This window comes from Orycteropus afer, unplaced genomic scaffold, assembly GCF_000298275.1.
Source record: "Orycteropus afer afer isolate SDZICR_OR568_19922 unplaced genomic scaffold, OryAfe1.0 scaffold00030, whole genome shotgun sequence".
NCBI classification, from domain to species: Eukaryota; Metazoa; Chordata; class Mammalia; order Tubulidentata; family Orycteropodidae; genus Orycteropus; species Orycteropus afer.
The window spans coordinates 9288842-9300933 of NW_006921617.1; the positions used below are offsets into that span (position 1 = coordinate 9288842).

A 12092-nucleotide genomic window follows, 5' to 3' on the forward strand; every position below is an offset into this window, starting at 1 on the left:
CCCAAGCCCGCAGGATCAACTACTCAGTCGCTCTGGGTAGCTGGCTTTTCCTGTTTTCTTAAACAGAGAATACCAAACCTGTTCTAAACTTGACACAGTGTCTTAGTGCTTTTGGAGCTGTGCCCTCAGGATCTATTGATGCATGTCATATCTACTTGCCCTTAAATGACCCCAGGAAGTTTTGAACACGTGTCTGCTCTTTTTACTTTTAAATTCCATTCTTGCTGTCAGCTAATAATATAACTGCTGTTGTCCGTGTGCTGGCCTTTCTCCCCTGTTCCAGTAACTGCTTCTAATCTTGCTGAGCTTGGAAACCAAAAAGCTGCCATTGTTAACACTGTAAAGTAAGACTAAATATTCTTTGAAAGTAAACTCTATGAATAAAAGTAATGAGCCTTAGAAATGGACTTTGCAGTATGTAGTTTCATTTCAAATGGCTTTTTTCTTTTCTTTCCGGTTTGGTTTTTAATTCTTAGCCATGTCATATAAGTGAAGTGGGCAGGGTGATTGAGATTGAGTAAAGTGAAATGTTACCAGCTTAGTGAATTACTGTACATATTATAGAAGCAAATGTAGAAAATGCCTCTTTGCTAAAATTCTTCTCTATGAGATCATACTCTGTTCCAAAATCAGAGTATACTTTTTATTATAGGCAGTTAATTAGGAAACCAAGCTTGCATTTAGATTCCATTCATGTACATATGTACCCTCTGGAACACATGCCATGTCTGTCTATTGTTTTTATATTAGGTTGGTTCTATTCCTTTGCCTTCCCTTCTCAGAATCTGGCTTTCTTATTTCAGTAAATATTTTCAATAAATTTCATGAAACATCAGCACCCCATCCACCAAGCCATTCTGTGCAGAGATCATGGGACTTTTCTCACTTCGTGTGCTCTTACTCACTGTCACTCTCCCACCACCTGTGTGAGCAGAGTGTCTGCAGCTAGGATAATAGGCTGACCCATTGGGTAGCCAGTCATTCCTCCATGCTTGCGGAAAGTGGCTCCCCTAAAGTACAATGACTGCATATATTGTCCTTGAAGAGAACATATATTTGGCATAGTGTTGTGTGTGTGTATTTCCCCCCACCACAAATCCTAAAAAGTATATATGTAAGAGAGAAGATGAGGAAGAATAAGGGTCAGACGTCAGTCTTATCACTCGGCTGGCCTATGATGTCTAAGTGCAGATGTCTATGAGCTCACTCTAACCCACGTTGTCTTTTCTCTTAGAACGGGACGTCAGCCCTTCATGCCGCAGTGCTCAGCGGTAATGTTAAAACAGTAGCTCTGCTCCTGGAAGCAGGGGCAGACCCAGGCCTACGAAACAAGGTACCAGCTTTACCATTTTTAATAAAATTGTGCTCCTCTGCAAAGAGATAAAACAATGTCTTCCTAAGCCAGGGATAAGCATCCCTCTGGCTCCAGTCACTATCTTCATACTTATGTTTAGTAACAGCATGCAGAGTTGCAATTAGCAAGTTACTCATTGCTGTCAAGTCGGATCTGACTCATAGTGACCCCTCTTTGGGTTTCCAAGGCAGTTATCACTACAGAAGTAGATTGCTCAACCTTCCTTCCGAGGAATGGTTGGTTGGCTTGAACCGCCAGCCTTCTGGTTACCAGTCAAATGCCTTAGGCACTATGCCACCAGAGCTCCCATTAACAGGTTAGTACTACTACTAATAGCCACGTATCATCTAACAACCCGGTGTCATCAATGGTTTTTAGTTTTTAGTTAACAGTGATGCAGCATCCTCGGTGGGGGGTGGAAGGAAGGAGGCAGCAACTACAAGGAGTAAGGGTTATGAGTATTTTATCGTCAAAGAATGCCCCCAAAATGTCAAAGTTCTGGTAGTTTGTCACCATCCTATATGACTGGATGCTCATACCTTGAGAATTGCTTGTGGCTACACGGGAGGAAAGTTGCTTTAATATTGTTAGTAGGCATACTCAACACTATTACAAACCAACCCATTGTTTTTGTAATTCTAAATGCTTATTAGTTTGCAGTTGGGCCAAATATGGAGATGGAAGGATGCACAATAACAATAGAGAAAGGGATTGTCATTATACTTTGTCCTATTCAACACCTGCTTGAGCAATCAAATGTAGAGATTGCAGGAAGAGAGTCGCCTACGAAACATCTTGAGAAAACACACTAAACTACTAACTTTTTAAAAAATAATACTTTCTCACTAAGAGCAGGGTACTTGAGACACAACTTAGGCAGAAACGGCCCTTATGCTCAAAAGGTTTACTCTGTTTTTGGGAAAGAGAACATTGCACAAAGACTATACGATGTAATAGGTGTGTGTAAAAAATGGCATGAGAGTGGCAACTGAAAAAAAAAAATAATAACACTTGCTTATGTTTTCAGTAAAGGTTCACACAGCAATTTATTTTCCCATTCAGTAATTCTACACTAATTGTTCAGTGACATTGCTTATTTTCTTCACAGTTCATGAACACTCTCATTATTCCCATTCTGGTTGTTCCATCCCCTTAATCTAGTTTCCTTGCCCTGCTACATTCTCATCTTTGTTGTAATGCAGTTGTTGACTGTTTGGTCTCATATACCAGAAACCAAACTCACTGCCATTGAGTTGGATCCAACTCATAGAGACCTTGGGTTTCCGAGGCAATATTTCCTCAGAAATAGATTGACCAACCTTCCTTCCAAGGAGTGGCTGGTGAGTTTGAACTGCCAGCCTTCTGGTTAGCAGTCAGATGCCTTAGGCACTATGCCACAGAGCTCCTTTGGTCTCATATAGGTGATTTTAAAAAGGAGAACAGTGCTTAGAGGTGATATTCGTGATTTTATGAACTAATCTGTTATTTAGCTCCAGGGTGACCTCACCATTAGTTTTTGGCTCAAGATTTGAAGAGTATCTCAAAGCAGTAGTTTCAGGGAGTGCCCCAGTCTCAAGTATCAACCAGTCCTGTAAGTCTGTTTTTTTTGTTTTGTTTTTAGGAACTTGAGGTCTGTTCCACATTTTTCTCCCATTTTATCAAGGTCCATCTATTTTGGCCCTGATTAGAATGGTCAGTAGTGGTAGCTGGGCAACATCTAGTTCTTCTTGTCTCAGGGTAGGTGAAGCCAGGGTTTATGTATACTATATGTCCTTTAGACTAATTTCTTTTTAAACTGCTAAGTGGGATTGGCCCTTGTAAATAGAAAAAAGTGTGAAAAGCAACTTTTACATTATTCTATAATTATTTACTTCCTGAATTTTCATAAGCATCTGCTACGGTGTTAAAATTTCTTAATAATAACAACAAAAATATATAGCATAATTATTACATTTTGGGGAAAAAAATATTAAGAAGTACCACTTAAACTCGGAAGGAAGGTTGGGCAATCCTACTTCCGTAGTGATACTGCCTCGGAAACCCAAGGAGGGGTCGCTATGAGTCAGGGCCGACTCGACAAATAACAACAACAACAACCACTTAAACAATGTGACTCCACTTAGCACATAAATTTATTTCCCTATTCCTGCCATTCAACTTCCTAAAGACATTTATGCTTAGCTCTTTCTGAGATGCTTGGATTTGTTTTCCATTAGTATCTTGGCTGTGTGATAAGCCAGTTGAAATCACAGTTGTCCTCTTGTCTTTAGACCTAATACACAGACTTCCTAAAGAGCTCAGTTTTTGCTGGTGAACTACCTGGTATTGAATTAAAGTAGGGGAACACATTAGTATCCTTTTATTGAAAAACATAATTCCTTGTGTGTCTCCTGGAATCTCACCAATAATGGTTGTAAATCATTTCCAGTGAACAAAGTGCTAGACTTTAGACCCTCCCTAAAACTCTGAATATACACGTGCAGCCTCTGTTCATGTTGGATCCTCATATTGTGAAAGCCCTTAGCAACCTGGGAGTGACTGCCAGGGAACGTCCCATCTGCCCACCATCAAAGCCAGCCTCTTCAATAGAACTTCGAGGTAAGGGTGTTGGGATTCCAGCAGCCATACAGGACTCTTCAGGGAGTATTCTTGGCCTCATTTGTTCATTCAACAAATACTTACTAAGCACCTTCTAGATACTACATGCTGTGCTAAGTATTGAGAATATGAACAGGCTCTGTCCTCATGGAGTTCAGAGTTCAGTGGGAATAAAGACAATGAAATAAGCAATTCCGATATAGGATGACAAGAGTTATAAGCAGAGGTATAAAGATACTATTGAAACTTCACTGAAAAAAATTACTTCTAAGCTAATACTAGAAATCTTCCACCCAAGGGGTTCCAGGACTTCTACTCTGGCCCTGAGAGGTTCCAGGTATGCAGGAATAGAGGCAGATGCCTGAGGATAGAGCCAGCCAATGACCCCAATAGTCCCTTTCCACCCTGTCACCATCCCCACAGAGTCCTGTGTTCTAATACGCTCAAATGAAGACTCAGAACACATCTTCCCCCAAGGATAGTGGGGAAATACAGTGTTTTAGTGCTAAATATCATGAATATGGACTTATAGTTCTGCTTCATAATGGATACGATGGACTTTAGAGGCTAGCCTGGGACACTAGTGAGTGTAACTGTCCATATAACCTCTGCACCCTGGGAATTCAGTGGATACCAACAATCAGAGAAAAGAATAAGACCAGGTTTTTAGGAGTGCACACATGATACACAGAACAGTGATGTGGTTGACAAAACTTGACAACAGACACAGTGAGGGTAAAAAGGCTTTTTTAAGGCAAAGTTTATGGACACTTATGGAGATGGTCACAAAGGCAGCTGATAAGCTTGGAGACAGAGGTACAGCTTCTTGGATGCTCTCTTCTTTATGGCTGGAGTGGGTCTTCTAGCTTCCTGCCAGGTTGACTACCCAATACCAGTAACTGATGTCAAACAGTTCAGTTATTCCTGAATGTTTACTCTGAGACCAGATGAAGCATAGTCCTGTTTACCAGGAGCATTGGTGTGCAGGCCCAGACTGTAAGTCTACACAGTATCTGTACCTGTGGAAATGAAACTGATAGTAGAATTTGACCCTGTGGAGGGGCCTCTGGTCCACACAGCCATAACCTAGCAATTTCCCACCAATGGCAATCAGCAACAACATCCAAGGGTCCTAATATGGTGGACAGAGTTATAGCTATGGGATATGCTGCACAACAGATCATTTGTGGCAAAGTCATAATTCTCAATAAATCTGTGCACAGTTCCCAACTAGTGAGATCTCAGCCACCAGATGGGGGTTGGGGAGTAGAATCCAACCTATAAGGAGCTTCACATAAGATCAGGGGCCCAGGCTTGGCTGTAGGAGAAAATGTATATGAGATGGGTAACATCTGTATCCAGTCCCCCTCCTCCATTCTGTTTGTCTTTCTACCTGTAATGGCCTCCTCTGAAATCCAAGAACATCCTTTTGATTTGTGTATAGCAATAGTTCTCAAAGTGTAATCTGTGGAACCCTGAGGTTCCTCAGGATCCTTTCAGAGGGTCTAAGGAGCTCTGGTAGCATAGTGCCTAAGGCACTTGACTGCTAACCAGAAGGCTGGCAGTTCAAACCCACCAGCCACTCCTCGGAAGTAAGGTTGGGCGATCCTACTTCTGTAGTGATACTGCCTCAGAAACCCAAGGAGGGGTCGCTATGAGTCAGGGCTGACTTGACGGCACATAACAACAACAACAACAAGAGATCAAAACAGTATTCATATGAAACAGAGATGTTATTTGCCTTCCTCACTGTTCTGATGTTTAAAGATGTGAAAGTAATGTTGGGTGAAACTGTTGGTTCCTCCATACATAGCAGAGCAGGCACACCAAACTGTACTGTGAAATCATCTCACAAACGTTTGTGAGTTATTTTTCAGATTTTGCAAACCATTTTACAAAAACACCAGTTTCACTTAAGAATGTCTAATAAAGCAGTACAAAGAAAATTAATAAATCTTGACTCTTGATATGTGTCTTTTTAATATTCTGTGTAACAAAGTAGGAAGTAGCATGAAGCACTTCTGTACACTGAAGTAAGATGGCATCTCAAACAAAAACCAAAACTCCATTGCCATTGAGTCAATTACAATTCATAGTAACCCTACAGGACAGAGCAGAACTGCTCCATAGGATTTCCAAGGATGTAAATCTTTACAGAAGCAGACTGCCTCATCTTTCTCCCATGGAGCGGCTGGTGGGTTCAAACCTCTGACCTTTTGATTAACAGCCTAATTTTTTTTTTTTTTTTTTAATTAGGATTTGGGTGAAGATTTACAGAGTAAATTCACTTTTCATACAGCAGTTCACATATACTTTGTCTCATGTCATTGACCAAAATTTACAATGCAGCAGCTCCCCTCCCACTTCCTCCCCATAGTTACCTCCTCCCAGTGTCCATCCCTTCATACTCTTCTGCACCCTGAGAGGCCCATTGTCTGCCAACCCTGTATATGATCTTACAGCCTAATGTTTTAACCACTACTCCACCAGAGCTCCTTAGTAATGTGCACTGACTTGAACTGCAAGAGGAACTGGCCGCTGTTTTTGTGGAACACCATTTTTACCTGAAAGAATGACTTGTAAACAGACTGTGGTTATTAAGACAGGTATTTGGCAGAAATTTGATCAAAAATGACAAAGTAAGCCTGTCACTTCAAGGAAAATAACTAGCAGTGTTTGTTGCCAATGGTAAAATTCAAATTATCAAATGAAAGTTAGAATTTTGTAAAATTTGTGTCGTGACCTTGACAGCTTCCCAATACTTAAAGGCTTTTCTAGAAAAAGCAATGGTAGTATTAATGAATGTGATTTTTTTTTTTTTTTGATTCTGTATAATGAGATGGAGCAACACTTGGGAGATCTGCATAATTCAGTAAACCAATATTTTCCAAATGACCAAAGCAGATGTCATAAATCATGCATGGGTGAAAGATCCGCTCTCAGTGCACAGTCCCACAGACTTTAATGAACAGAGCATAAAATGTCCATTAATGTGCTTTCAGATTCACATTGTAACTATCCTTTAAGTATCTACCATTTGTAGAGTACTGGTATAGCATCAAAGAAGAGTATCCACAATTACATGGAAAAGCTGTGAAAATACTCCTCCCTTTTCCAACCACATATCTGTAGATTCTGAATTTCCTTCATATGCTTCAACCAAATAACATATCCTAATAGATTGAATCAGAGATAAATTTGAGAATCCAGTTGTCTTCTATTAAGCCAAGAGATTAAAGAAATTGGCAAAACTATAAAACAATGCCAATCTTCCTTTATTTTGTTTTTCAAAATTTCATTATTTTTCATAAATATTTGTTAAATGGCTTTCTTTTATAATGAATTAATAAATATATATTTTTTAATTTTAAGTTTTGATTTCTAATAAGCTAAAAATAAAAGTTTGTCAGGGTCCTCTATAATTTTTCAGAGTATAAAGGGGTCCTGAGACCAAAAAGTTTGAGAACTACTGCCTCATAACATTTATTGCATATGGTAAAGACTTGCTCACTAAAGGCTTAAAGAATAGGTCTCACAGCAATATTGAAAGAAAGAGCATCAATGAGACTGGGTCAGGTGAGAAGTTGTAGCCACTGAACTAAAGCTGATCTTTCCCAGGTATCTTTTATGCTCTGCATGTGTCCTACATCTACCTTTTCATCAAAAGATACCTGTGCTGAGTCCTAAGTCTCTTGGGACAAGCCATCTCGTATAATAATTTAAATATATGGTATCGTGGTGGTTAAGGTTGTGTGTCAACTTGGGCCATGGCTTTGAGTGCTCAGCAGGTGGATGTAGTCATTCTCCATGATGAGATTATAATCACCTCCATGGTGGAACCTGCTGTGAGTAGCTAAGTAGTTGCCTGCTTCCAGTGTATTTGGAGAAGCTTTGAGGAAGGTCTTTAGCTTTTGGGCACATCTGGATCCTGCATTTGGCCAAGTCTTCATCTCCAGTTCCTGGACTTGAACCAGTGGCCTTGCCATGTTGCCTACTGATCTTGGGATTGTGCCATTTTACCTGCCAACCTTGGGTTCATCAGCCTCAGCAACCAGCAGCTGCCTGAGTTAGGAGACAGCTCTAGCTCCAGCAGGCCTAGAAAAAGAGGCAGAGCTGAAGGCCAAGGTTGAGAGGCCTTCACCCAGCCCCTAGAGTCAGCACTCTGAATTTGGACTTCTAGCTGCATAAACAGTAAGAGAATAAATTCTGTTGGTTAAAGCCATGTACTTGTGGTATTTCTGTTACAGCGTGACTAGAGAACTAAGACAGGTATCAAATTTAATTTTACTAGCATTGATCGAGCTCCTACTGGATGTGCCAAGTGTTGTGTTGGAAAAAGAGGATACAGTGATTAACAAGATGTGGACCTGCCCTACAGGAGATTACAGCCTAGTAAGGAATGTAGTTGGACAGAACAATAATTCTAACAATGAGATAAGAAAATAGCATGTGATATTTATACTTTTGTCTTAGTTAAGGCACTAACACAAAAGATACATCTGAAGGGATTTTTCATCAGTGGAGGAGAAAGTTTCAGTCAGATGCCCTCTTTGGAGTTCCTAAAATCACCCCCACTGCAAGAATTTACTAATACCTGGCTTTTCCTCTTTCAGGCCAATGAACTTCCAGCAGAACTAACCAGAAATGAACGTATATTGCGTCTCCTCCAAAGTAAAGAAGCTCATAGGAAGAGCTAACTTAATTCCATATTTAATAGAAAAATAGAAACTTTAACCACATTATCCAAAAATAAATTGATTTTCTAATAAAGGCAGAAATTCTTTTAAGAAAGAAAATACCCAGAATGTCCACCCCCTAGGGTCCCGATGGAGAAGAGCCATGCTTTGAGTTGCGAATAAAACAGCTCTGGGCCCCTTCCCCTCATTCACCATGGGCTTCTCACACTGGGCTGTAACTTAGCTCCAGTTGGGCCTGGCATGTTCATGGATTTCACAGAAACTCATTTTAACTGTGCTACCTTAGGTCTCTCAGTTAAACCTTAAGATAGACAAGGTTTTCAATACTAGGCAAGGAGACTGGAAGCCTTGTTCTTGTTGAAGATGGAAAGTCTGACCTTCAATAAATTGATTCACTTTGCTTTTGTGTTAAATGTAGGTGTGTGAAAATATGTAGATCCCTCATATTATTTATACAGACATGTCATTCCAATGTAAAATGTTTTCTTCTACTCAAGGATCATAGCTATAAGTATTATGAATTGATGTGTAAACATACACTGTAAATAAACCACTTCTGACATTCCATCATTTGCTTTTCAAAGATGGGCTGTCAAACTATAAAAAGACCAATTACAAAAATTAAAAAAAAAGACAAATTAAGTATTTGTTAGTTGATCCTCATCTTATTCCTGACATGTAAAACTAATTTTTCCTTAGAATCAACATTTTAGGTATGTTAGAATACAATGGCAGATTTGGAAATCACAAGCCACAAGAAATTTAGGTTTGTCTCTTTGAGCTTTTGTTTTGGATCTACTATTTGTGAATGTTTTTCCCATGCCAAAAGTAAGTAAACTTACAAATATACCCCCTCATAAGAATTCATAAAGCTGAAGAACCTTAACCTTCAATACCACATTGCTTCATGCAATGACCTTAAGGTCCTTAGAGAAAATCTGATATATGCAAGTACAGTATGTTGCTGTTATTATTGCAGGAGTGTAAGTAATAAAAGACTGTTATATAGCATTTAATAAGTGTTCATCTATGCATGTTTCTTAACTGTTTGATTCCAAGAAAGATACCTGGGTTTTATTGAATGATTCTTTTGGGGGGAGCGGGGGACAGGGGTCAAAATTTGTATTCAATGCACTTTATAATCAATGGTGTCTAAATGCCTCAGTCAGTGCCTAATTGCACATTCAAAGATTAAACCTTCTTTCTATAACATACCATAGTAAACACTGATGGTATTTCTATTGTTTAAACATGTCTTTAGTTTTCTTATTCATGTTCTGCTCTGGTTTCCAGCCAATGTTCTATGTAAAAGGATATGTTAAGATGATGGGAAATGTAATCCCAGAATTTTTCTTTTTACCAATTTTTAGTTGTACTGAAAGCATTATCTTTAAGGCAATAAATGACAGTATAATTTTTGAAATAAGAAAATATTCTCTTAAAAATATGTTACAATCAATGCAACAAAAATCAGCCCATTTTGATCAATATCATAAGCAAAGCCTGTTTTGCCTGAGAACTTTATGTAGTTAGTACAATGTATAAATCAGTAATGAGCAACCCATAGCCCCCAGAGTTGCATATAGCCTGATTAGCTATACAAAAACCTGTAATCTAATTTCAGTGTAAAAGATTAGAAATTCTGTCTGTGTTGCTAAAACACCCAGATAGATACATTTTGGTAGCTAAAAACATTGCCAATTTCCTCATTGGCATCCTTTTATTCAACAAAGGTGTACAAATACACCCCCTCATAAGAATTCATAAAGCTATATTCATTTTGAAAAGGAAAATAGTGTGGCCTTAAATGCTTTATATTTTTTCCCTTAGTTGGCTCTTCTGCCAAAAATGGTTGCTCATCACTGATAAAAGTCAAAACAACACTGTGGGTACTGATAACAAAATTCCAAAAGATAACTGAGATGAATCACAAACCTAATGCTTTCACTAAACATGTTGTCCTTGGCCTATTCCTTAGGCTGTTTTCAGTGGGTTATGTTCTTGAACAATATTAGGGCCAATAAAACAAATCTAGTAGCTTTAACAATATTCAAGGGAAGCCCTCTTACTGTAGGTAAGAAGTGTCTGGGTTAGAAGAATCACCTTTGATCTAGTTGAGATTAGGATATTATCTGTAACAAGGTTCTATTACCCACCAAAGACTGAACAAAAAGTCTGTTATTTAAAGTTTATATTGCATTCTAGTTTGTACACAGGTAGACGATTCTTACTTTGTTATAATCTAATTCACAATTGTTTTAGCTCCACCTCTTAAGATTTGAAACTGGCGATTCCTTCACAAATCATCTGTTTAATTGAACTACAGAAGTTTTCATAAGTTCATTTGTTTGATGACATATTCCATGATATAATTAAAAATAAAGTTCATGTAGTACCCAATTGGCTTGTGCTGCTTTTTTTCATTTGTTATTTTTAATTAGAAGTTGTTTCTCTGATTTTTAATAGCATGGAACTTGTGGAGTGACTAAATCAGCCCTATTGATATCAAAAAACCAAACCAAACTCATTGTGCTGGAGTCAGATCTGACTCATTGCTACCCCTCCTTAGCTATCCAGTGATACCTCTGGTTTCCGAGGAGGTATCACTGTGGAAGTAGATTGCACAATCTTCCTTCTGAGGAGTGGCTGTTGGGTTTGAACTGCCAGCCTTCTGGTTACCAGTCAAATGCCTTAGGCAGTATGCCACCAGAGCTCCCTGTTGATAAATATATAAAAAACAAAACACCAGACCCACTGCCATTGAGTCGATTCTGACTCAAAGCGACCCTCATCGGGTTTCTGAGGCAGTAAATCTTTATGGAAGTAGATTGCCCCATCTTTCTTCTGCAGAGTGCCTGGTGGGTTTGAACCACCAGCCTTCTGATTAGCAGTCAAATGCCTTAGGCACTCCATCACCAGAGCTCCTTACTGATAAATACATAGATATTTGGAATTCTGAGTAGAGCTTTAAACTTTATTTTCCTAATGGACCTGTGATTTAATTACGTCTACTGTGGGTGGTACGAGAGGTTTCCAACAGGGAGACAAACCTGTCTGTTGGTTTGTCCTACTGGGATGACATGGTGATGTGAGTTTTGAGGCTCAGCCACTGGTGTTTCAAACCCAGTGGGATGCACATGGTGCACAGGTATCAGCTCAGTTTACAAACTGAGACAGACGAGGAAGAAGGAAGAGGCCATCCACTTCTCAAAGAGTTGGCCAGGGAAAACCTTATGAATAGCAAAGAAACACTGTTTGATACATCACCACACAACTTTATGAATAGTCCGGTTAGGTTAGAAGGCTCTCAAAATAGGACTGGGAAAGAGCTGCATCATCTGAGTAAACCCAGCCTTACTCATATGGATAAGGTAAAGCTTTCGAGACCTCCATTTGCTGATGTGGCACCACTCAAATTGAAGAGAAACAGCTGCAGACATCCA

At 39.2% G+C, this 12092-nt stretch overlaps 1 protein-coding gene across 1 annotated transcript in view; it reads left to right on the forward strand.

Annotated features, from left to right (window-relative positions):
* The window catches only part of ANKRD29 (ankyrin repeat domain 29), a 46551-nt gene extending 37902 nt beyond the window's left edge, over window positions 1-8649 (forward strand). The window contains exons 9-10 of the mRNA XM_007935611.1: window positions 1235-1333; window positions 8566-8649. Of these exons, the coding sequence (XP_007933802.1) occupies window positions 1235-1333; window positions 8566-8649 (183 nt within the window). The remainder of the gene's footprint in view (window positions 1-1234; window positions 1334-8565) is intronic.
* Window positions 8650-12092: the final 3443 nt, after the last annotated feature.